We start from the raw sequence: 23,719 nt of genomic DNA, 5'->3' as shown, positions 1-23,719 counted from the left end.
GAAATTTTCTAGAATTCGCCAGGTAGAGCCTCAGAAAAACCACTTGGCCCGTGGACCCATGATGCTCTTAAGACGGCCCTGCTTATAGTGGCTATAAGCATGGCCCCCACATCCTGTAGCGTGGCCTCTAAGCTGGGATCTTTTGCGGGGCCCTCGGTGAGACTTTTAACGGGCCCCTTCTGCAGTTAATTTATAGCGTGAAAAAGAAAAAAAATGATGATAACGGTCCCGAGCCCCAGGGCTAGAGCCCTGTTAGCCCCTTCTATGTGGGTGGCCATGGCTACAAGTAATATAAGCTCGATGAGGAATACTCAAAAAAAAAAAAAAAATCAGAAGTGTTCAGAAGAAGGCGATGACGTCACGTAAAGAAAAATAATAAGGAAGAATCCAACAACAACAACTACGAACTCCGTTTTTTGTTTATTTCGTGGTTAAGGTCGACGATGTTTTCCCGACGGACATTGCTGTTGAGATCGTGATCTGTTAAATGGTCGTTCATAATCGGGTCATGTAGGGGATATAATTAGGATCCTTTGTTGCTTTTATTCACTAATTCCTCGTTGGACGGATTCAATTGCAGGTCAGTAAATGCGTATAATGCTGTGTTACCTACAGTAGGGCCCCCCCCCCCAATCATGTCTTTGTTATCCGAAGATCTTGTGGTATCCTAATGTACTCATATCGAATATCTCAGTATGTTTATTGTACAAAAATCATTTTCTTTTTATAAATAGTTTCTTTTCTAGGGCAAGAAAAAAGATGTTTTTGGAAATATTGGGAGGGGCCTTAAACCCAGTATTTCTGTAGGTGTTATGGAGATCAAGAGGGGGCAAATATTTGAGAGGGGCTCGAGACCCCCATGGGCCAGATACAAGTTTAAGCTCGTGGCAAGAAATATGTACCATTGCCTCCACATCTGTGATTGGGGACAAAGATCTCAAAGTTAATTTTTTGTACAAACAAAATTGAAATAATATGATTTCTAAACCATGACGAGAAGTTATCAAGAGTGAAATGGTCATGTTTTCAGGTGTTGGTGAAAATGTAGTTTAACTACCCTTGTTGGCGCCAAGACATCAGGTTGCAACCCTAGTTCATCCAGAGGCAAGGTAGAGAAATAAATATGCCTTTTTTTACTGCTCACCTGTTTTTCCCCCCTTTCATCCTCCACATCACAACAACAATTCAAGTGAAAAGTCGGAAAAAACCTTACGCGCGCACACACACATAGGCCTACATGCGTTAATACACATATGTAGTAATTCATAATGCACATTATAAATCAAAATAATCCACACAGAATTCAACAAACGATACACATGGATACCGCTGAACTAAAAAAAAAATCTAAATTTAAATTCACCAAAAAATAAATTCTGCGGCATATGAAGTTGCTAGGCATCAGCTCAACAGAAACAGTTTAGAAAAAAAATGGTGCTAAAACGCAACCGTGAGTAGAATATGCAATATTGCAGAAAACATTTCTTCCAATCGCTAACAGGTGCACGTGAATATATAAACAAGACATAAGAGGAAACGTAAAATTTCTGCAGCTATAACCATAGATGTGAGTTTACTTTTACTTTGTCATGATGCCTCACTATAAATAATAAACCCCTAAATGAGAGATAAATAACAAGAAAAGGAATAAGGAATGTTGCGGCTCACAGCAATGCAGATGTATCGCAACATTTGTGAGTCAACAAATGATAGCAGGGCCCACAACTGTCATTATTGTCATCTTCATGCACCTGAACCACATTTGATTAAATCAGAAATAAAATGTAATTTTTTTATAATACCCCGGTATCAATATCATTTCGTGTCCTAAGCAGGTTTAGGAACAGATGCGGTATGGTCCGCTACGACTTTGGCGACTTTTTTCTCGCAATAAGTCGCCAAGACCGTCATAATGGGGCTCTGGGTTGCCGTATTTTTTAACATCTTTTCAGTTTTTGCTGGGTGATACTAGATGGCGCTGACTTCGCCGAACAGGATTTTTCTTTTGTTCACCGCGTTTTTTCAAAAATTCAAAACAGCCGTTGTTCCATTTCCAGTGCGTCTCTCTCTTGGATTATTATTCCTCCCTTCTGTAGCTCAAGTCATTTGGATTATTATCTGGTCAGGTTGTATCATACCGTTTTATTAATTCGTTCTATTTATTACTTATTCATCCATTGCCATGCCTTCTGTCTTATCGGTTTATTATTTAAAATGCACCTACAGAATTTTTCATGCCCGGATCCGTTTATTGTTAAAAAAGGGTCCGGGTTTTAGTTTTAATGCATGGGTCTGTTTATTATTTAAAAAAATGGTCCAGATGTAATTTTTTTCTATATTTATGCTTGGTGATTTCTATTATGTTTTGCACAAAGATTATTTTTTTTCTCGGCGTCAGACATGTTCGCACAAAAATCGCCAAGTGGCGGACCATACGACAGCTGTTCCCAGGTTTAAAGCCATAGTAGGTGGAGAAGGCAGTATAATCCAGTTGGAGCAGGCAAACACAGAGAAAATAAACATGTTTACAAGGTGCCAGATTTGGCGACTCTCTGAAGGGTATCTAAACTACATGCCACCCAAACTGCATCAATTAACCACATATTTTGTTAATTTAATTTTTTGTGTAAAATTTCTTTGTAGTTTTCTGCATATTTTGATTGATTATCACACATTACCGCATATCAAATTGATTTCGTGCAAAAAACTGAATTTTTTGTGGAATTGTATGCATTCTTTGTGTCATCTTGAATAGACCGGCGATTGTTTAGCACGAAAAAAAATTTGCCATATTAGCGGTGACCATGCTTATGGGAAATTAACCAAAAATTTTAAGAGACAAATATTACGAAAGAAGGAAAAGTCTCAGTAATATATGGCTGCTTTTACATTTCACTTATTTTAACCCTTAATATTAAAGTAATAAATAATTACTTAAATAATTGCCAAGAGATCAAAATTCAAGCCAAGTTTGTCGCTCTCGATCGTTCAAGCTCAAGTTATTGTTCAGAAGCAAATTATGACCTGTAAATCTAAAAATATATATGTATTTATGAGCATTATTTTTCTGTACTTATCAAAACCTTTATCAATCGTCAATAACCACCAGTGGCCTTAATAATGTCGCAGACATAATAGGAATGTTCTGAATTTTCAAAGGTACAGACAAGCAGTTCCGTCTTAACGCATGGGCCCAACCTGGCACCTCAAGAGAAGAGGGGCCTCAGAAAAACGAGAAGTGATTGAATGTTTCGAGAATTTTCCAGGTAGGGTGTTATAAAAATCATTTCGCCCGGGGACCCATGATGCTCTTAAGATAGCCCTGTAGACAGAATGGACCACAATATATTTTCATATAGAGACGAACAAGTAATGGAGCAACATAAAAAAATAAGGCTGGACCAAGGGTCTTCAAAGCCTGTCCACTTGTGGCTCGCCAAGCTAACATGTGTGTTATAGCTTTGTAGCTTGCAGTGTATCAGCAGGGCTAGGTTCTAGTTCCCAAAGTGCAGCTGTGCGGCCATGTGAGTATCATGTTGGATTTTCATCTTGAGGACCCAGGTTCGAAGTGGTGGTTGGCAAAGTTGGTTTTCTGTAGTTTTCCAGCTTTGAGTTGCGAATGTGAGCCGGTCTCCCATTTCAAAAAGTCTCTCAGCGGAGAGCAGGCAGACCTACAATACTATATCGACATAACATGAAAATTCAAGCATTTCCATCTTTACTTCAGAAAATGAAAAACAGATGGCAGCATGAACATGAAACAGATTCAACTTGACATCATAAATACTTTAAGGCCACGCATACACTGAGAACACACATTCTGGCATGTGCTGATTCATTAGAAATTCCCTAGAGGAATGTGTACAAGGTGCATGTAGTGTTTTTCCAACAGTAACATGGGCATTGACGCTGACTGGAGGGCAATGAAATGGTCTTGGGGGAGGAGGGTGTAGAAGCTACAGGTGTGCATAGGATCCTATGGATTAGTTTGTGTTACGAGGTGATGAGGGAAAAGAATTTCTGAAGAAGGAGCAAGGTCACAAAAAAGGTTTAGGAGACCCTGCTATAATGTAATAAGTACTTTTTCTAAGTGAGAGTTGTCAATGATCGGAATTGCTCGCCGTCTGGGGGGGGGGGGGTCATCGTTTGTGTGCGGATAAATACAATCAAAACAAAGTATGATAATCGCATCAGGTGGAAAATCCTAACGTAACACATTACTGTCGAGTTCTTTCCTGTAGTTCATATATATTTAATTATTGTGCATGTTGATTAAACAAAAGTAAATTAATTATTGCTTTAAAATTTATCATGTTCATAAAATCAGTCTTATCTTTTATTGCAAGCCTTTTGAAATAAAATCTCATGTCTCTGTCTGTCTTTTAAAAACAAATGCTCTTTGTCATACTTTCATACTTAAAAACCTCAAATATTGCTTTTCAATGTAAAAATTTCCATTGGAAATGCACACATTAACTGCATGTAATGTTTAAAGTGACTAGGCCTATGTTATACAAAAAATAAATATTTGATGTGATTGTAAAATAATTTTCTACTCTCTACAGAATTATTTTGCCCAAAATATATATGGGTCTTTTTTCTTATAAAATATACAATTTGAATAAAGCATAGAATAAACACTGAAGGGGGAACTATGGAATGATTTGACATTCTCTGATTCAAGGACTTGACCTTCCAAAATTTATTCAACTGCTTATATATGTGTGCATTGATATAAACCATCTTTCTTTACTCTTTTTACAACAGATAAGTGTTTAAAAAGTTTATTACATCATATGTGTAATGTTGATTTCTGTTATTATTAAATTATCTAGATAATCACTGATACTTAAAATGATACTCTTATCGTTCATAACATTGAAATATATCTAGCGATCAAAATACTAAATTGTGGAACTAAAATGTCATTTAATTTGGCAATGCTATCTTCTATATGATGCTTTAGAAACTCCTGTAACTTCTTAGTCAAACTTAGTTATTCTTACTTCCGCATGTACTATGATATGGTATATTTACTAGCATTTATAATGCAATGGTTTTCCAATTGAAGCTGTATTCAAACATGCAAAATAATGCTTTGGGTATCAAGTCTTGTCAGTTCTGCTTTGGTTGAAAATACTCTTTAAAACTCTGTGAATTTATACACACTGAGCTCTAAGAAATTTTTAGGTAAAATAAATGAGTTTAATTAGCATATTAACAGATGCGTGAAAATTTGTATATGGAATAAAATTTGGAAATTTTAAAACATCAAAATCAGATTGTTTTTCTCAGTAATTATAATTCCGAATATAAAACCCTTTAATCTACAAAAAAGTAAATGTTTTGTTATTTAACATATCTATCAGGTTAAAAAACTATTTGACAACATTGACAATAAGTTTTTTACCGTTAGATTTTTCTGAAATCAAAAACCTAACTCTGATGCCCCTATCATACATATTTTGAATAAGCAGCTCTATTCCGCTTAGCAAATTAAACACAGGTAATGAGTAGCTTAGATAAAATGAACCACAAAACTATATTTTATATGTTCTAGACCAGTGTTTCTCAATCGCCGGGCTGCGGCCCAGTACTGGGCCCTAACACTAGTCACACCGGGCCATGAGAGATTCGCAGTTTCATTTTTCCGTTAATTTCTCGTTATTGTGTGTATGACCGGGCCTCTCACTCAGGGTCACAACTAGCTGCTTTGCCACTTGGGGCAAACACACATTTTGACGCCAACTTGTAATGTTGGAGAGGTTTTAGAATGAAATTTGCGCCCCCCTCGGGTCTAGCGTGCGGGGCACGAGACCTGCTTGCTCCTCCCTAGTTGCAGCCATGTTCTCACTTCCACAAAAAAGATTTACCGGGCCGCGGACTTCCAAAGGTTGAGAACCAATGCTCTAGACTCTTATGTCAAAAAATTCAAAATTGCAAATTATAATTAATATTTGTTTTAATTATTGTAATAAATTAATGTTTAGAAATTAAACATTGTAATATATAAAAAAGTAAGTTTTTCCATCATGTTATATACCTATTGTGTTCAAAACATTGTCAAAAAGCATTCTAGGTTTTTGATGGTTTAAACCAGTTTTTGACACTCGTCATGTCAAAAACCCAACCTTGATATAGATAAACCATAGGCCTAGATGAATAAAACTGACAATACCATTTTCGAAAAAAAAATTCTCTTATGGAAAACTATTTTTTTGTTTGTGTTCCAATATTTTTCCTATTTTAAAATGTCCACTCTGTTACGGTCATTTGCAAAATATATTTTTATTCCAGATTGAATCTGATAATATTTTTGAGCTCATTGAAAGGTTCACTTTTAGTGCTTGATCAACAATTTTGGATTCGTCTTCGAAAATCAACTTAATATTTACGTTATGTCTTTAGTGCCAGATTTTCCACTGTCGAATGTCCACTCTGTTACTTCATTATCATAAATAATTACACTTTTTTTTTCCCATCCATATCAACATCAAGTGATAGAACATGGAGATATGTTTCAAAATATAATAAAAAAGTTTTCATCGAATAATAATTTCGGTTTGTTTGTCCACTGTTACGTCTTCCAAAAATTTAAGCAGCGCAACAAAATAGAAACTCTGATTTTAAGGGAAGTTTCCTTAGTTACGGATTTTAAATAAACTTTAATTTGTTATCTATTTAAGCTCTTCACAACATTCTCTATACATCATGTTATTTTTGTCAGTTGAACAACAAAGAAAAATGGCACAAATTGGCAAAATCACTACTACTACTTAACCGTACATGCACCTCATACGTATTCCCGCAGAGTTACTAATGAATCAGTTCATGCCGAAATGTGTGTTCTAAGTGTATGTGGAGCTCCTAATGTTTTTCTGTTGTCAGAATTGGGCTTGCTGCATGTTCTTTCTGGTGCTGCCACCTGTCTTCCATATTTCGTGTGTGTCAGTATTGCGTTGTTGATCTGCCTATTCTTTGCTGAAAGATTTTTTCAATGGGAGACCGGCTCGCATTCACATCTTGAAGTTGGAAAACTGCAAAATCACTGCCAGGCACAGATCCAGGAAGATGTGTCAAAAGAGGCAATTTGGTGCATATAAAGGTCATTTATATGGCAATGCATTCCGTTTTCTACAATACAGAACCATTATTTTCCTTTGTAATTTTTTTTTCCAGACTAAATTTCCCCCTACCCCAATCTACTCTGGATCACCAATGTGCGAGGCATAAATGCAAGATTTATCCCAACATTAAATTACTATTCAATATTAACAAAAACTTTCTGAAGTGAAAGAAAAATCACCCTGGGGATATATAGTGAAACCTCGATATAACGATGCTCTACAGACCAAGAAAAAATATATCATTGTGGAGGGGTTATCATTATATCGAGAGGTAGGATTTTTATCAGTGCAGTAGCTGCAAAATTTGAGCTGTTGTGGATGTGGCTTCTGAATTGTGTTGTTAGTAGCACCACAAAACGTATTTATTAGTGTTTATTCACTGCAAAAAATTTTAATTGATTAGCTTCACGATAACTTAATCAACACTTTGAATGGCTTGATAGTACAAAATACAGACATTATTAAACACACTAGAAACTGGGAAAAAAAAGACTGGGAGAAAGATGATGGTGATTTTGTACAAAATATAAAAAATATTGTTCTAGCATTTGCTAAATCTCCTCAAAAAATATTTTTATGGAGGGGTTTATCACTTTAAAGGATACCATTGTATCGAAAGGAGTTTTACATTAGCCTATAGACAAGAAGATATACAAACAAGATATGAAAAAGCATTGTTGTAGAGGGATTTATCATTTTATCAAGTATCATTGTGGTGAGCTTTTACTGTAATACATGCTACAGCTAAGCAAGTCTGGTGTCCACTTTGACTGGATTTTAAAAATATTACCACAGCCAAAACTCACACTATGAAGGGGGAATGGGGGTGCGTTTCTTGAATTTCCCCATGGCATCATAAATTAGTCTCTAGGACACCTACCATATTGTGTATATAATTGCTGAGAAAATAAAAGTGCGTTTGCATAGTATATTTAGAATATTTGAGATAGCTTTCTCTCACTCGAACATTTCTGTCCACTGTGTTGCAAGGAGCATTTTTGCAGTTCACAGGCAAGAAAAAAATTAAAAACCATTTCAAACTAAGATATTATTACCAGCACATTTGTATAAATTAGCAACCCACAGAAACAAAAAAATTTTATTTCAAGTTTCTAAATATGTGTAAAAAATAAACTTTTCTATGTGCTATTTCGAAAAATCATGAAAAACCATCAAAACGACAAAAAAGGAAATTTTTTTTTTAATCTGCTTTTTTTTTCAGCATATGTGTAAGAAATAAAAGCAACAGAAATAACAATTTTTATTTTTTTTACAGCGATAACAAAGTGGACAAAATCCATGACTTTCAGTTCTAAAACCAAAAAATTTAGATATTATTATGAAATAAAAGTGAAAATCATTTAAGAAGCATTAAACTTCAAGCCATCCTGCTTATAGAAAAAGCAGGGTGAGAACTAGAGGGAGGCAATTTCTCCAGTCGACAAAATGTAGGTGGGAACAAACAACACCATTATAAAATTATCGAATTTTAAAGTTATGGGGGGCAGCAAAAACCTTAGTAATGGCGCTGTCGTAAGTTAAGATCAAGTTTATTTTGAAAATTCTCCTTCTAATTTTTCATTTCGTAAATGTGAAATTTTGCTTCCATTTTTTTGGGGATTGGCCCATATACATATTGCTATTTCATGCATAATGAAGTGTGAATATAATAAAATAACTGTCGTAATAAATGTTTTTAGTAGTATATATGCCATTTACCTTCGTTTTCTAGATATGCAAGTTCTACATTGTGTATTTGTATTTAAAAAATGGCAATTATTGATACAGAAAAAAAAACTATGTTATAGAGATTTCTTAGAATCATATTTGAATTCAGCACCCAAAATTAGTCTAAAAGAACTTATTTCACTCATGTTAAAAAAAAGTTGAAAGTTGTTGACCAGTGTAATCTACACAATCTGCAGATTTCTGGGTGTCAACATGAGTGGTTCTGGTTCACCTTTTACTCAGATTAGAAGGATTTACTCACAAGTAAAAACTCATCATTATTAATACGGATCGCAGGTTTTGCTTTTACCTTTTACTTTAAGCTTTTGATTTTACTTCGGTCCTTTTGCATGTAAGCATTTCCCTGTTTTCATTAATACGGCCCATTATCTGTACTTTTATTTTTTTTTTCATGTATGGTTTTTGAAGCTGGTGTTTTGGACCGCAACCTTAATTGCAATAGATTTACACTTTGTGGTGATAATTATGCTTTTTCTTTTGCAGAGATAAGCAAAGATTCCCATTATAATTTGCAGGACAAAACAGTAGAAGCTGTAGAAGAAGTTATGCTGAGAAGACATTTTTGAAAAACGTCACAAGCTATTACAGATTTGGTTACCTGCTCTTCATTCAAACACATGTATGAGTGAATCATCTGGGAGATTACATAATGAAGATGATGTGGATAGAAAAAATACTAGTTTTATCATTGATTTAGACACAATTTATATCTTCTGATCAATTTCAAACCTGAACCTAATTTTCAATGCAGAAAAACATTGATGAAAAGGAATGGATTTAGACTAGTGTCCATAAAAATGTTGGACTGAAATGTTCACACTGTAGAAAACACACATCAGTGTAATATCTCTATTAAAACATTTTCAGCAATCAGCAATTTTTAAATCCACACGTGAAGAAGCTACATTTGTGGAAGAACATTTCATCAGATCAACACTTCAAACAAGCACACAAAAATTAACACTGGGGAGGTGTCACGTGAGTGTGAATTTTATGGAAAGAATTGTTTTGCAAATATACACCAAACTTTCCACACATAAGTGAAGCCATACAATTGTGATGAAACATTTTTTTGACATCAGGAATTTAAACTGATACAGAGTCCACATACAGGAGAAGCTGCAAGATTGTGAATTCTACGGCAAAATATTTTCTTGAGTAGGCAATTTAAAATCATGCAATAGGGGCCATGGTGGAGAGAAGCCACAAAGCTCAAAATCTGTTGTAAAAACAGAAGGCAATTTCAATCAGTCGCGCTTTGTGATATTTGTAGTAAAATGTTTTCTAGCGGTAGCAATTTGAATATGCACAAAATAATCCAAATAAAAGAGAAGACACATGAGTGGGATATCTGTCATAAAACATTTTTTCAAAGTGGCAATTTAAATATTCACAAAAGAGTTCATACAGGAGAAAAGCCACATGAATGTGATGTCTGTGGTAAAACTTTCTTTGTAGTAGGTGATTTGACTAGGCACAAAAAAGTCCACACTGGAGGAAAGTCACACAAGTGTAAAGTCTGTCATAAAATATTTGCTCAAAGTAGCGGTTTGAAAAAACACAGAAGTATCCATACTGGGGAGAAGCCATTCAAATGTTATATCTGTCATAAAACATTTTCTCGAAGTAGCAGTTTAATCCTTCACATTAAACTCCACACAGGAGAGAAGCCACATGAATGTGATGTCTGTGGTAAAACTTTCCCTTTAGTAGGCTATTTAAATAAGCACAGAAGAGTCCATACTGGAGAAAAGCCACATGAGTGTGAAATCTGTTGTAAAACATATTCTCAACTTGTCCACTTAAAATTACACTACAGGCTCCATACTGGAGAGAAGCCACATGAGTGTAATATCTGTGGTAAAACATTTTCCCAGGCTGGCAGTTTTAACCGGCACAAAAGAGTCCACACTGGAAAGAAGCCGTACGAGTGTGAAATCTGTAGTAAAGCGTTTTCTGCCCAGAGTAGTTTTTACCGACACACAAGAGTCCACACAGGTGAGAAGCCCTATGAGTGTGGTATCTGTCATAAAACATTTTCTCAAAGTAACAGTTTAAACCGGCACAAAACTGTACATACCGGAGAGAAGCCACACGAGTGTGAAATCTGTAGTAAAGTATTTTCTGACCATAGCCATTTGAACCGACACAAACGAGTCCACACTGGAGAGAAGCCACACAAATGCAATTTTTGTTACCAGAAGTTTCCAACCAGTTCTCACCTGAAGAAGCACAAGTTGATTCATTCTGAAGGAAGTTGAAACGAAATTGGTAGTGTCAAGCAAATAGCTTAGCAGCACATGAGAATGTCCTAACCAGGGCTTGAAGAATCCCAATTCGCCTGGCAACAAAGGAATTAGTAGTGGTGCCCAAATTTTTTGTTTCCTTTGTTTTGGTTTTTAAATTCAATCTACATAAACTGAAATCTACATAAAACTTTCGGAACTTATATAGCATATGTACGAATATGAAGGGTCTATATGCCTTTTAAAATTAAAAAAACAGCAACATTGTTTTTCACCTATTTTTCTTTGGGAAAAAAGGTTTGACTACACCAAAAAATTATTAGTTCGCCATGTTGACTAAAGAATTAGTGTTGGTGCCTTAATTTCTCTGTTTTTTTAATTTCAAATCCGAGAACTATATAAAATTTTTAAAACTTATGTACACATATGTATGAACATGGAAAGGAGTCACTATGTCCTTTAAAACTAAAAAAATAAAACATTGTTTTGCACCTACTTTTCTCAAAAAAAAAAAAAAAAAAGGTTTTCTCCCAAAAAATTGTTTTGGTGCCTGGAGTTTTTGCAGTTTGTCAAGTCCTGGCCTTACAATGATATTTCAGTGGAAGAACCTACACCTCTTTCAAGTGATAAAGAGAAGTGTTATAGAGGGGAAGGGAATAATTACACATACCATAAAAAATCCAATAAGAACTCTTCCAAAACGTATTTTGAAAATAAAGTGAATGTGTTTTTTCTTATTATGTAAGAAGATTGCCTTTCAAGTGATAAAGAGGGGTGCCAATGAGAAATAGAATAAATACATACACATAAAAAAATCCTCTTCCGAAACAAATTTTAAAAATGATGCGAATGCTTTTTTTGATTGTTTGAGAAGTTTGGACAGGTTTTTGCCAATCGACGAAGTCAAGTAGTTTTCTGTCAAACTTTTACTGATTGACGTGGAAACTAAATTATTAATGAAACTCTCTTAATGCATACTGCTTGCTACACTGATGGATAACACTAAGTATTTTTTGTATGATGGAAATTTTTTTTACTATTTTTAAATATTTTTAATTTGTTTGTGATTGTGTCAAGTGGTCCGAGAAAATTGAATGGTTAGTTAAAAAATGTCCAAAAGAATAATGATCAATAAGAATATCTGTTGCGTAAATTTTTTTCAATCCATCAATGACTTCAGAATTGTGATAAACAATTTAAATTGTTGTGTCACAATCAGATTTTCCACGTTGAAACTGTTTTCATTGGATAACGTTAGTTGTTTACTTCCTTGTGATTCATGATAACTTTTTCGCAACCGGATCATATAAGGCATTCGAATATGTTTAAAATATCAGTTTGGAAGAAAATTGTGTGTGTGTGTGTGTGTGCATATATATGTATAATTATGTATGTGTATATTGTTTTGTATATTTTTTGTACAAAAAAATTCCTTAATCATATTTAAAATATTTGTGCTCAAATATATATACACACACATGTAGGTAACATGTATGTATATATAGGTAATGGGGCGTACTGCATTTTACTGTGGCAAAACGTTGGTCCTAGAGGCATGCTTCCAGCTAGAAAAAGTATCTAAATAACGTGTAGTACTTCGATGTGTCATTCATGTTGCAATTGGTTGTGTAGGTAGATTCTTGCACACATGGACACCTTGTGTTCAAGAATCCAATTAGAAAGTTGTGCCCATTCTCTATTGATGTCAACAAAAAAAAAAAATTTCCGCTCTGTTTCTCCCCAACTTCTTTTCCGTTTTTTGAAATCGAATATTTCAGTGAATGTTACACTAAACAATGTGGAATTTTTCTTGTTTACACCAGAAGAGGCAAATTGACAACTTTGTAATTGAGTTTTTGAGCACAAGATGTCCATATAAAAGGTCAACATTTTTATTTTAATAATGTGAACCGTAATATACACAACCCCCTTGCAAGATTAATGAAAAATATGAGTACTACACGTTATTTGAATACTTTTTCTACTTGGAAGCAGGCGCGATCTACCCCCCCCCCCCCCTGAAGAGAAATTCATGAAATTTTCGGATCTTCAAAAATGTTAAAGTACCAACCCCCCCTTTTCAACTGATTTTATTACCATTATTCCCTTCATTATTATAACGTATTTTGTGTTAAGCACATATTTTGTAGTGTGGTAATAAGTGTGGCAACAAGTGTTATTTTTACCGTCAAAGCCGACTAGAACTTATTTGTTTACATTCGCCTTATCCACACTCTAGTGCTATTTTGATATTAAAAATTGTATAAATTGTAAATAAAACATGTATATGTGTAAAATACTATCATTGTTTATCTAGTGTGCAATCGTGTACCCACATTTTCGACAGCAGTAACTTACCTTAGTGATATTGCGCTCAATCATTCCGTTTAGGAGCGATGAATAAAATGAGAAAAAGGAAAGGAAAAACAAATTTAAGAAAAAAATTTAAGGGAACTTGATGAGATATATTCATAAGAAAAATGGAAGATTTACACGGTAAGGTTAATTATTATGCAGATAATACAGATTTGTTTGTAATTTTTGTTCCCCGTTTAAAAATAACACTGTTTCATTTTTTAAACATGATGCATTTCTTGCATTGCATAAATTTTTTTTTTTTTTTTGGCAGAAATAATAGGCTAAATATATTTCAGTTTTCTATAAATTAATTAATACCGTAACTTCATGATATTTACCCTAGATAACTAAACTTAAATCGGCGTTACTCGGTAACTAATCTGATCGGTAGTCAATGAGACGAATGTTTAGTTATCTAGGGTTCATAGATAGAAAATTATTATTCCCGGTCCGGTAGTGTAAACACGTTTTTTCATGCCACGTTGGTCACTTGTGTTTCGAATAATCTCTCGGAAGTACTCGAGATGGCAAACTACAAAGCAACCTGACCTGAATAGAGTGTTTACGATGGTCCCATGGCAGCACGGGGCATACTTAAGGGAGGAGGGACCTACAAAAATTTTCCAACCTAGAAGGAAAGAAAATTGGTTTGCGTAGTGTGTGTCAGTGCATGTGCGTATAATGTATGTGTAAAATCGCATTGAGAAAATTTCATTCAATACAAGATTTTAAGTGCACTTCACTATGTCCGCATGAAAGCAAGCATGGCGAGATCAATTCAACTGAAGGAACTTAGTGTTTCAATAATTTACGGGGGAAAAAGCCATTCGTCTAAATTTTAGCCAAAAACTTCCAAGGCATAAAAATTTTTAATATGAATTTCCCGATAGGGTCGTCAATTTACTAAAAACCATAACATCAACTTAAAACATCAATTTAAAACAATTTATATTCCAATAGAAATCCCGCATCCCAAGTTAAGCAAGGGAGACACGTCCTTGATTCTAACCACCATGAGGCAAAGGGTCAAGATGATGAAACAAAAGAATTTTAAAGACTCACAGGGTCACACACCCATAGCAGTAACAGAGATTTAAAAATTTTACAATTAATCTCTTAACGGCATATATTAAGATATTACAAATATTAAGAAAACATAGGTTCTATGACTGCCATGGACGGTGTAGGAAATTCATGGGTCTCCCATATTTTGGGATGACCTCAGGGTCATAGTCCAAGAGCCCCCAAAGGTGCTCATAGGGCTAGTTTTTAATCCCCTCGAAACAGGATTTAGATAGTTTACAGACCCGCTCTCCAAACATCCTGACATCATTTTGATGTCACTGCGTATGTCCAGATTTCTCATAAACCAACGGGCGCCAGTGAAGCGCCTAAAAGTTATTTTCAAAGATTTGCAAGGTTTCTATATTCTTTTTAGTAGCAAACCCCACATTGGCGAGGCATAAGTAAGAAATGGTCGAATTACCGAATCGTACAGCAATAATTTATTTTGGAGAGAAATAAGTTTACTAACGGGGAAATAAATTCTATTTAACATAGCAAGATTTTTATTGGAATTTGTTTTAACTTGTTTTGAGTGTGCCTTAAAGTTCATTTTCCTGTCAAAGGTCACTCCCAGATATTTCAAGTGTGGTTTCGGAACAAGTTTCACGTTAGGGGCCGTTCAAGTATTACATCATCGATGGGTTTCCGATTTGATGACAAGGAGGGAGGGGTTGGATAATGCTTACGTCATCAACCACCCTTTATGAAAATATGAGTTGGATTCAGAGGGGCAGAGCTGATGACGAAATTTTGTTTGCTGGCAAGGGGTGGGGTCAAAAATGGCTAAAAATTTGCTTACGTAATACTTGAACGGCCCCTTACTGATCTCAATTTGGTGGTTGGGCCCGTGGGAGGATTTTTACGTTTGTGTATCCACATGAAGTTACAATTATCATGGTTTAATTTGATGTCCGAATTTTTTCGCAGTATGTTTCCACTTCATCAACGGTCTCCTGAAGGTTCTCAAATGCTTTTTCCATATTGTGGCTGTGGGCAAGCAGAAAAACATAATCTGCCACCAACGTGGGCTGGCCCGGAAAATCATTAACATATAACGAAAAATGTTGCGGGCCAATCACACTTCCCTGTGGGACCCAGGGCCTAATTGGACGCCTAGAGGAGAGTATGCTCCCAATTTTAACTTGAAATGTGCGATCTTTCAGGTAATTCATTACGAAATATATAAACTTCTAATGGAAGTTTAAATCAATAAGCTTTGCAATTAAGGTCTCGTGATTTGTACGATCGAATGCCTTTGAGATATCAAGACTAATGGAGCAAATATATTCTTTATAATTTAAAGCATCCATTCATGGGCGGAGATATGGTAGGTGAAGTCAGCATCAAAGGTGAAGTCGACAGATCTAATGCATATATGTATAGATGAATCGACATCATCATCTTGCCCCCTCAGACTTCTAAGTCTATCTCCGCCTACGCATCCATTATGAATTCAGTAGTTCTCAGTAATTGCGTGACCACCGAATGACCATTTCTAAACTCGTGTTGCTCCGCTCCTCTCGGGTGATTCTATTTTCTTCAGTGTAACGATTCGAGTGCAACATAGATGCGTTCGAAGAGTTTACTCGGGTTCAATAGAAGGGAGATAGAACGAAAGTTCTGTGGGAAGAGGCGGTCGGTATTTGGTTTATGAATGGGTTTAATGGTGGCATTCTTTTCCAGAGAGAAGGAAATTAATTTAATCTAATCATGCCATTAAAGACATTTACAAATGAAAGTCGAATAGATATGGGAAGAGATTTTATCGCCTGATTAGAAATGTCATCAAATCCAGGAGCTTTTTTTGATCAAAAAAAATTTTAATAACCTCTTTTAACTCTCCAATAGAGGTAAGAGGCACACATTCAGTATCCGTCAGGATAGGTAGGTTGTTCAGTAGATAAGAGTCAATTTTCTGGCGGCTTTGAATGTCATTTGGAGAAAACTGCCTCACAAAAGAGTCAGCAAAGGCCTCCGAAATCTCAGGGGGTGTGAACACAATGCCTTGGTTTTCACTATGGACCTTTCCAACATTTTCAGTCTTAGGTTTACAGACCCCTCAGGGCCCTCCATATCGAGCCATCCCTCACATTGGCCTCCTCCAGAAATGTTGTAAATCTCTCATTTACATAGGCTCTCTCTTATCTCTCTCTCTAGTCTAGCTAGGATAATTTTATCGACCTTCTCCTGAATCGCTGCCATCTCTTCCTCACCTAATTCTTTTCTCTTATTCTAAAAAGAAAACTGGGTAAACCGAATCTGTGGCCACTTGTCTTTGACTTGGTAGTTTGCACTTTCCATCGCACTCTGTATGTCTCTAGCAGGGGCGTCGGAAGTGTTTGGAATCTGTGAGTGCCCGTCTTGAGATTCATGTAGGAAATTTCGATTTTTGAATCAATTCTGTGGGTGCTCGGCCCGTTCTACAAACTTCCGTGGGTGCTCGAGCACCCCCGGCTCCGACGCCACTCATGATTTTTTCAATACACTTATATCTATTTCTTCCTCACTCTCCTCTCCCAATTCTAACACTGACATATCTGCCAAAATCCTTGTAAATAACTCCCAATCAGATCTACGGATATATTGAATATTAGGCCGAAGGAGAAAATCAATTCTCACAATCAGCGGATTGTGGGAGGAGTCGAGGATCGATGGTGCAGTGACTGAAATCGATTTATCAATGTTTTTTGGTGAGTGCAAAATCTATTGAATCTGGCCTATGAAAGGGGTGCGACGGGTAATGGGTATAAGAACATGCAGAATGAATAGAAATATTATTACTCCGAATGAATCTATTCAGTGCTACTCCTCCATAACAACTTATCCTAGAGCCCCAATTCAGGTGCTTAACATTAAAATCCCCCGCAACTAGGGTAGGAACATCTCTGTCGAAAATAGACTGTAAAAGATGATAGTCAATGTTCATCCTTGGAGTCTTATACAATGAGACTATATTGATATCAGTATTATTTATGCTAATGGTGACTGCCACCACCTCTATAAGGTCTGAGGGGAAAAGGCCATATGTCTAAATGGAATTTCGTTGCGCACAAAAATTGCTACCCCCACCCCTGTTGTGGGTCCTATCATTTCTGACACATTTATATTTTGGAATATTTATTTTACTGCTTGGGACAAGAAATGTCTTCTTATAAGCGCCACTCGTATGTCGTATTCCCACAGTCTCAGTCAATTCTCTCAAGCCAGGTTTTAGACTATTCGCATTCCACTAGAGAATATTTAGGGGCCTAGGTAGGCTGAAAGCTTTATCTGTAGTACTTATTTTTATACCTGTACTTGTTTGCTTAATAAATTTAGGACATCTCGCAGGCCACTCAAAAGGGCTGCGATTTTGATACTCACCTCATTATGAGGTCTAACCACCGAGGTGATTTTGAGTGGCATCTATAATCGTCTGAAATTCTGTCTCTACATTAATTTTTCGTTGCGATACGATTCTTGTTTCTAATTGGTACAAATTCCCCATATCCTCATTGGCTGAGAGAAATGCGGTCAGTAATGTCTTTCCTATTGGTTCATTCCCTGTTTCATCCCTCACAGAACGTCCAATCAGCGCAAGGGCCTCAGAAGGCCTATCATAAGCGTTTTTAAGCGCATTTTCCCCCCCCCCCCTCATTTGCCCTAACAAGAGTCTCCCCAAAGTTTAAACAAGGGAGGACAGAAATTCCTCCCGAGTCTCTTCCGGTCTATTAACATAGTCCGAATAAACACTTAGTAAATCATCGAATTTATAAGCAATTGTACATTCCGGCTCATCAAATTTCCCTAAATAAGCCTGCTTATCATAATAACTTCCCAACCAAATAGTCAGGGGGTGAACTATCTCTGCAGTCCTTAGTAACTACTAGTCCTAATGAACTACCGGTCGGAGGACTGCAGCTAAGGACCGCTTCAACTACTAGTAGTTAAGAGGTACTATGAACTACCAGTCCTTAAGGTCACGTGACGTAAAACAGTAGTTAGAGGGAGAGAAAATTTTTGGTTTCGAGAGTAACAGATCGCTAACCAATCGGGATGCCGTTTGAAGCCTACAACTACTACTAATTATTTAACAATCGTTTTTCCGCAGTGGGTGGTGGCAGCGATTTCATGTTTACAACTGATTGTAAACAAACTTTTTTTTCCGAGGGACTCGCCACACATTTTTGTCACCCGTGCTTTGCAATTTTTTTAACTCTAACATCGCCAGCTAGTTTAATTATTTTGTAAACGTATGAGACGTTGCATTTTTCATCTTGCGACTTTTTTTAGAATAAGATTCGGTATTTTTCTTGTCCGAGCTCATGGATCCCACTTTTGGATACTTGAAAAATCGAGTATCTGGGACCCCAGCGGCATATAAGCGGGTCGCATACTGATGAAATCAAAATTTGAAAAAAAGAAAATTCTTACAACAAAATGCAAAACTTTAAGGTTACCGGCACTAGTTGAGCCTACGGTCGTAGTGTGCCTTTCCGGGCAGACTTTCCTTTTTTTTTGGGGGGGGGGGGGCTCTTCTTGAAAGGGTTATTATGCAAAATAATTATAGATTTTTGGGCCCCCAATTCGCCTCGGGGGCCCTACTTGAGGCCCCAGCTGAATACTATTTTTAATATTGAGTGCCACTTTTTTTTTAAGACCAATTTGTTAAAAATGATTTTTTATTATCCATTTTTATTCCTTTTTAAATTCATTGAAACAATGAATTGCAAATTATTTTCGGAGCAACTAAAATATTAAATTATTGATAATTTATAATTAAAAGAATTAACTGCCTTGCTGCATATTGTAGTTCTATATTTTAAACTATAGGTTTCTCCTCAGTATTAAAAAATATCAGAACACGATTTTCTATGAATGAGCACTTACCTGTTAATGGAAGTGAATACTTCAATATTTAAAATATATATACGTCTATATTAAAGATCTTTCATCAATTTATCTGTTTCATATTTAGCTTCCAACAAATAATTTCACCTGATAACTTTCATTTTGACAATATATTTCATTTGAGTTGATTAGAAGATGAATGATTGATTGAAATTGATTAATAGAAACATGAATTGAATAACAACTTGCACACATGATTTGTCATACAAAAACATTTTATTTCAAACATATGTTCATAGAGAGTTATCATAATCACAATTTATTGGTTGTACTTTTCTTAGAAATCGCATCTTTCAAGAATATAATTTTTTAAGATTCATAAATTTTCATCTGCATCTTCAAATGTTGATTTACCTGAAATTAAAAAGAGGAAGAAAAAAAAACACTTTTATTATGCTTATCAATATTTAAATGTACTGTATATTTTATTTCAAATTATAACGCAGTCTTTAGTTGTATAAGTAGAGATAATTCGTGCACAATAGCACTTAGTCGACATTGAGTCGTCTCGCCACCATTTTATCACAGTAGGATCCAAAATGTATAAACTGTGTTTTGCAAGGGAGGCCTGGCGTTCCACATAGATGCACATGTTCATGTCTAGATGTATTTACCTAGGGCTTGGAGCAACTAAATCTTAAGAGCCAACATTGCAAAAAAAAAAATTCATACTGACACCTAAAATTTTCTATGCAGATCATAAAATATTTGGAGTTTATGTCTGAATCTTCCAACATGTCAAGATCATCACTAAGTGCTGAAAAAGTTGAATATAATTTTTTTTTACTTCGGATTATTTCTTCTAAAAATATGCTTGGCTTCCAAAAAATTTGGCCCGCGCCTTTTTCAATTTTTCGAGCCATGTTTCTACCCTAAAATTTTGGTCAGACAGATGAAGTGCAAAAACCTATTGGCCCGCAGCTTACTATATATTTTCACTCTACTCTTTCAGCTTTGCTCTAAAACACATCCTTAGCAACCTCTTGTGGATTGGGGAACCCCTATTTAAATTAACATAGAAATTTTGCAGTGTTGTATGGTCTCACTAGTTAAAAAGTATGATATTATTTGTCGTCAAGTATATTGTTTTAATATTTTCATTCACAAAATTTGCTCATCAGTAAATATAACACGTTTTTCAAAGAATTAATATTGCTTTTCAGTTAGTAAAGCTTCTAAAAGTTTTTTTTAATGTCCTCCCTCTCATTTATATAGCCAAGACAAGTTTTTCAACAGTACATGTTTTTACTTGCACTGGTCAAATTTTGAGTGGTATAGGTAGCCATTAAGAAATCGTCTATCTTAATTTCCTCAATTCAATTATGTCAAAAACAGTTGTTCTTTCAATAGTATCTGAAAAAATTATTATAAAGATAATTACTCATAGCAAGATACTTCTCGAGAGAAACCAATAAGGTATGGACTAAAAACAATGCCACCTTTCCCCCTTGCTTATTTTGTTTTTGCACATATAAAATGTGTCGCTGAAATTACAATAATTTCAGAGGGAAGTATGTTTCTGTTGAGTTTTATATTGAGAAATATTCAAGTGATTGTACAGTTTACAATTTTTATGAATTTTCTCAACTTAAAATTGAATGTGTATAAAATAGGTTATTTTAATCATGGTGCAACATAAATAAGACACTGAAATACAACATTTCTTAATAAACATGTGAATTTATGTAATACAGCCTCTCCGAAACGCTATTATGATTATGATCTGATACAACGTCAAAATTCTGTGGGTGGGATGGTGGTGTTAAATCGGGTTCGACTGTATTTGTTCCACTAGGGTTGTTGATACAAATGAAATCAGTGAAAATGATGATTGTTAAAATTTATGTCATTAAATCATGCATGGAAATATTTCATTTTACATGAAAATAATAATGGAAACTGTTGCTCAAAGTCAAATACAAAGAATTAAAATTACCTTTGTTTGCTCTGGGAGAATTGTTTCGTAACCTTAAAAACCTTCACATTACTTCGTAGCTACCTACAGCCAAGTTCCTGGGAAACAAAATTTTTCAGAGTTAGAAAAGTCACAAATGTATATACACTAATATATATATAATCTCTCAGCTGTTTACTAACAACATTGTTAAAAAATAAATGCTTGTTAAAAGTTTCACTTCCATAACATCTCAAAATGTTATATTTTAAAGTTCTTAAATATTCGACATGGAAATTTGTTTTCTGTGTTTACCCATACACACAAAATCAAAAACAATTTTTGGCAAAAAATTAAATTTGAACACACACAGCAAGGCCATAACCCAAATACTGAAGTAGTAATACGTTTCAAACACTAATCTGCTTCCTCTAGTTATAATGTATATACCTCAATAAAAACTGTGCCTGAAATTCCAACTTTGTTTTTTAGTTCCATTGTACGAATTTCATTTTTCTTATCAACAAAACAATATAATGATTCCTTATTAAATATTCCTCATCTCATAGCGAGTTACAGAGTGCAATTTTTCAGGAAGTGGCACATGATTTTTTTCTCAAAATTTAACTTCCACTAAGTATTACAATATTGTTCATTTGAACAGTTCAAAATATCAAATCTATCCTTTAGTGCACGAGTTTTACAAAAATTAATATTTAACATTACTGCCAATTTTTACCATGCTTTATTTCAATTTCACCATTACTCATCACAAAAAAATTATTAAATTTTTTGTCATTTAGGTGCTATAATTTATTATCAATGAATTGTAGCTTATTAGTTACTTTGTGCATTGAAGGGAGGTTGATCTAAAACACAAATTTTCAATTTCCTTATTTATAGGCGATTATTATTAATTAAAATTATTCAATTTCCTTATTTATAGGCGATTATTCATAGCATAGTCATCCAAGCACAATTTTTATTGTGCCAAAAATATTCAAATTATTTATTTACACACATGCTCAATTTATTTAGACATAATTTTTCATTGAAAAAAATTAATACGGCAAAAAACATAGAATGTAAAATTTCAATCTGATATTATCGTAATTGTAGATTTATGTTTCATTTGCCATGTAAATATTTTCAATACAATCCAAAGTATACATGGGCTATTTGATATTTTTCAGCATTACCAAGTGGGATCCACTGCCCTATTGATTGCGTGACATTATGTCCATTTATATTTTTAAATAACGCATTTACCGAGCAAAAAAATATTAAGAAAATTTCTAAACACTCTTCTTATATAGTTCGATAGCAATAAACTAATTCTTACCTCAATAATGAACATGCTAGCACTTCGTCGTGGCTTCGATCGCCGATGTCAACATTTAGTTTTGCAGGATATAATGATGAATCACTTCAACTTTGATGACATCGAAGACATAATCTAAGTTTTATCTGTCATTATTATCGTAAAAAATTGTTTAATTCGAAAAAAAACCAGCATATTTCATCACTAAATATCACAGCGAGAACTCGCGGCCAGAGACGAAATTTCCTCTTTTCCAAGATGGCCGCCGTGAACTACTTTTCTTGCTGCTTTAGGACTGGTGCTAGGCAGTCCTTAGCAGCGGTCCTAAGTAACTACTAAAAAAAAGTCCTTAGCTTAGAGATAGTATCGAAAAGTCGAACTACTGGCCAGCTAAGGACTTTTCGGCGCTCAACTACTTTTTTTCCGCTAAGGACCGCAGAGATAGTTCACCCCCAGGGCTGGATTCTCCCCTTGTCCTTGCCATGTCCGTGGCAAGACGACCACGTCTTGCCACGCACCTTTTGGTCGTCTTCCAGTCCGACGACCAAAAGGTACTGGGTGCTATGGAACAACCTGGAGATGATAGGTGCTATGCTGTACCGTAAATGGGGTCGGAGGATGGAAAGACGTTCCGTTGGCAACTCGCCCGGCCGAGGAGTCATGTGAAAGAAGTGTTAAAAGAATTGCACAGAAGCTCGACTGGTGGATATTTCGGCATAATTAAGACTCTCCAGAAGGTCCGTGAATGATTCTGCTGGGACAAATCCAGAACCGATTTGGAAGAGTGGTGCAAGAATGCGATTTGGAAGAGTGGGGAAGAAGAGTGGGCCGCTGTGGTGGTCGAGTGGTTATAATGCCGGACTCGTGATGCGAGGATCCGGGTTCGAACCCCACAGTGGTGGTCGGCTGAAGTTGGTTTTCTGTGGTTCCCAACTTCAAGGCGCAAATGCGAGCCGATCTCCCCGTTAAAAAGTCTCGCCACAGAGAGCAACAGTCCTACAACGATAAATCATTCAATCATAACACTTCACTCATAGTTAGTAAAACTGGGGGCAGATGACAGCACTAC

General features: G+C 35.4%; 1 protein-coding gene across 1 annotated transcript; it reads left to right on the top strand.

The window, feature by feature from the left end:
• Positions 1–451: 451 nt before the first annotated feature.
• On the top strand, positions 452–13,424 carry LOC149065065 (uncharacterized). The gene is made up of 2 exons (XM_089254329.1): positions 452–580; positions 9,360–13,424. The coding sequence occupies exon 2, from the start codon at positions 10,154–10,156 to the stop codon at positions 11,135–11,137; it is 984 nt and encodes a 327-aa protein (XP_089110455.1). The 5' UTR covers positions 452–580; positions 9,360–10,153; the 3' UTR covers positions 11,138–13,424.
• Positions 13,425–23,719: the final 10,295 nt, after the last annotated feature.

This window comes from Pholcus phalangioides, unplaced genomic scaffold (assembly GCF_987345545.1).
Source record: "Pholcus phalangioides strain wild (caught in Gottingen) unplaced genomic scaffold, Ppha-v1.0 ptg000041l_1, whole genome shotgun sequence".
NCBI lineage: Eukaryota > Metazoa > Arthropoda > Arachnida > Araneae > Pholcidae > Pholcus > Pholcus phalangioides.
This window is presented reverse-complemented; position numbering and strand designations above follow the sequence as displayed.

Excerpts from the sequence above, each read along its gene's own strand:
- LOC149065065 (XM_089254329.1), top strand. The coding sequence starts at position 10,154 with ATGTTTTCTAGCGGTAGCAATTTGAATATGCACAAAATAATCCAAATA.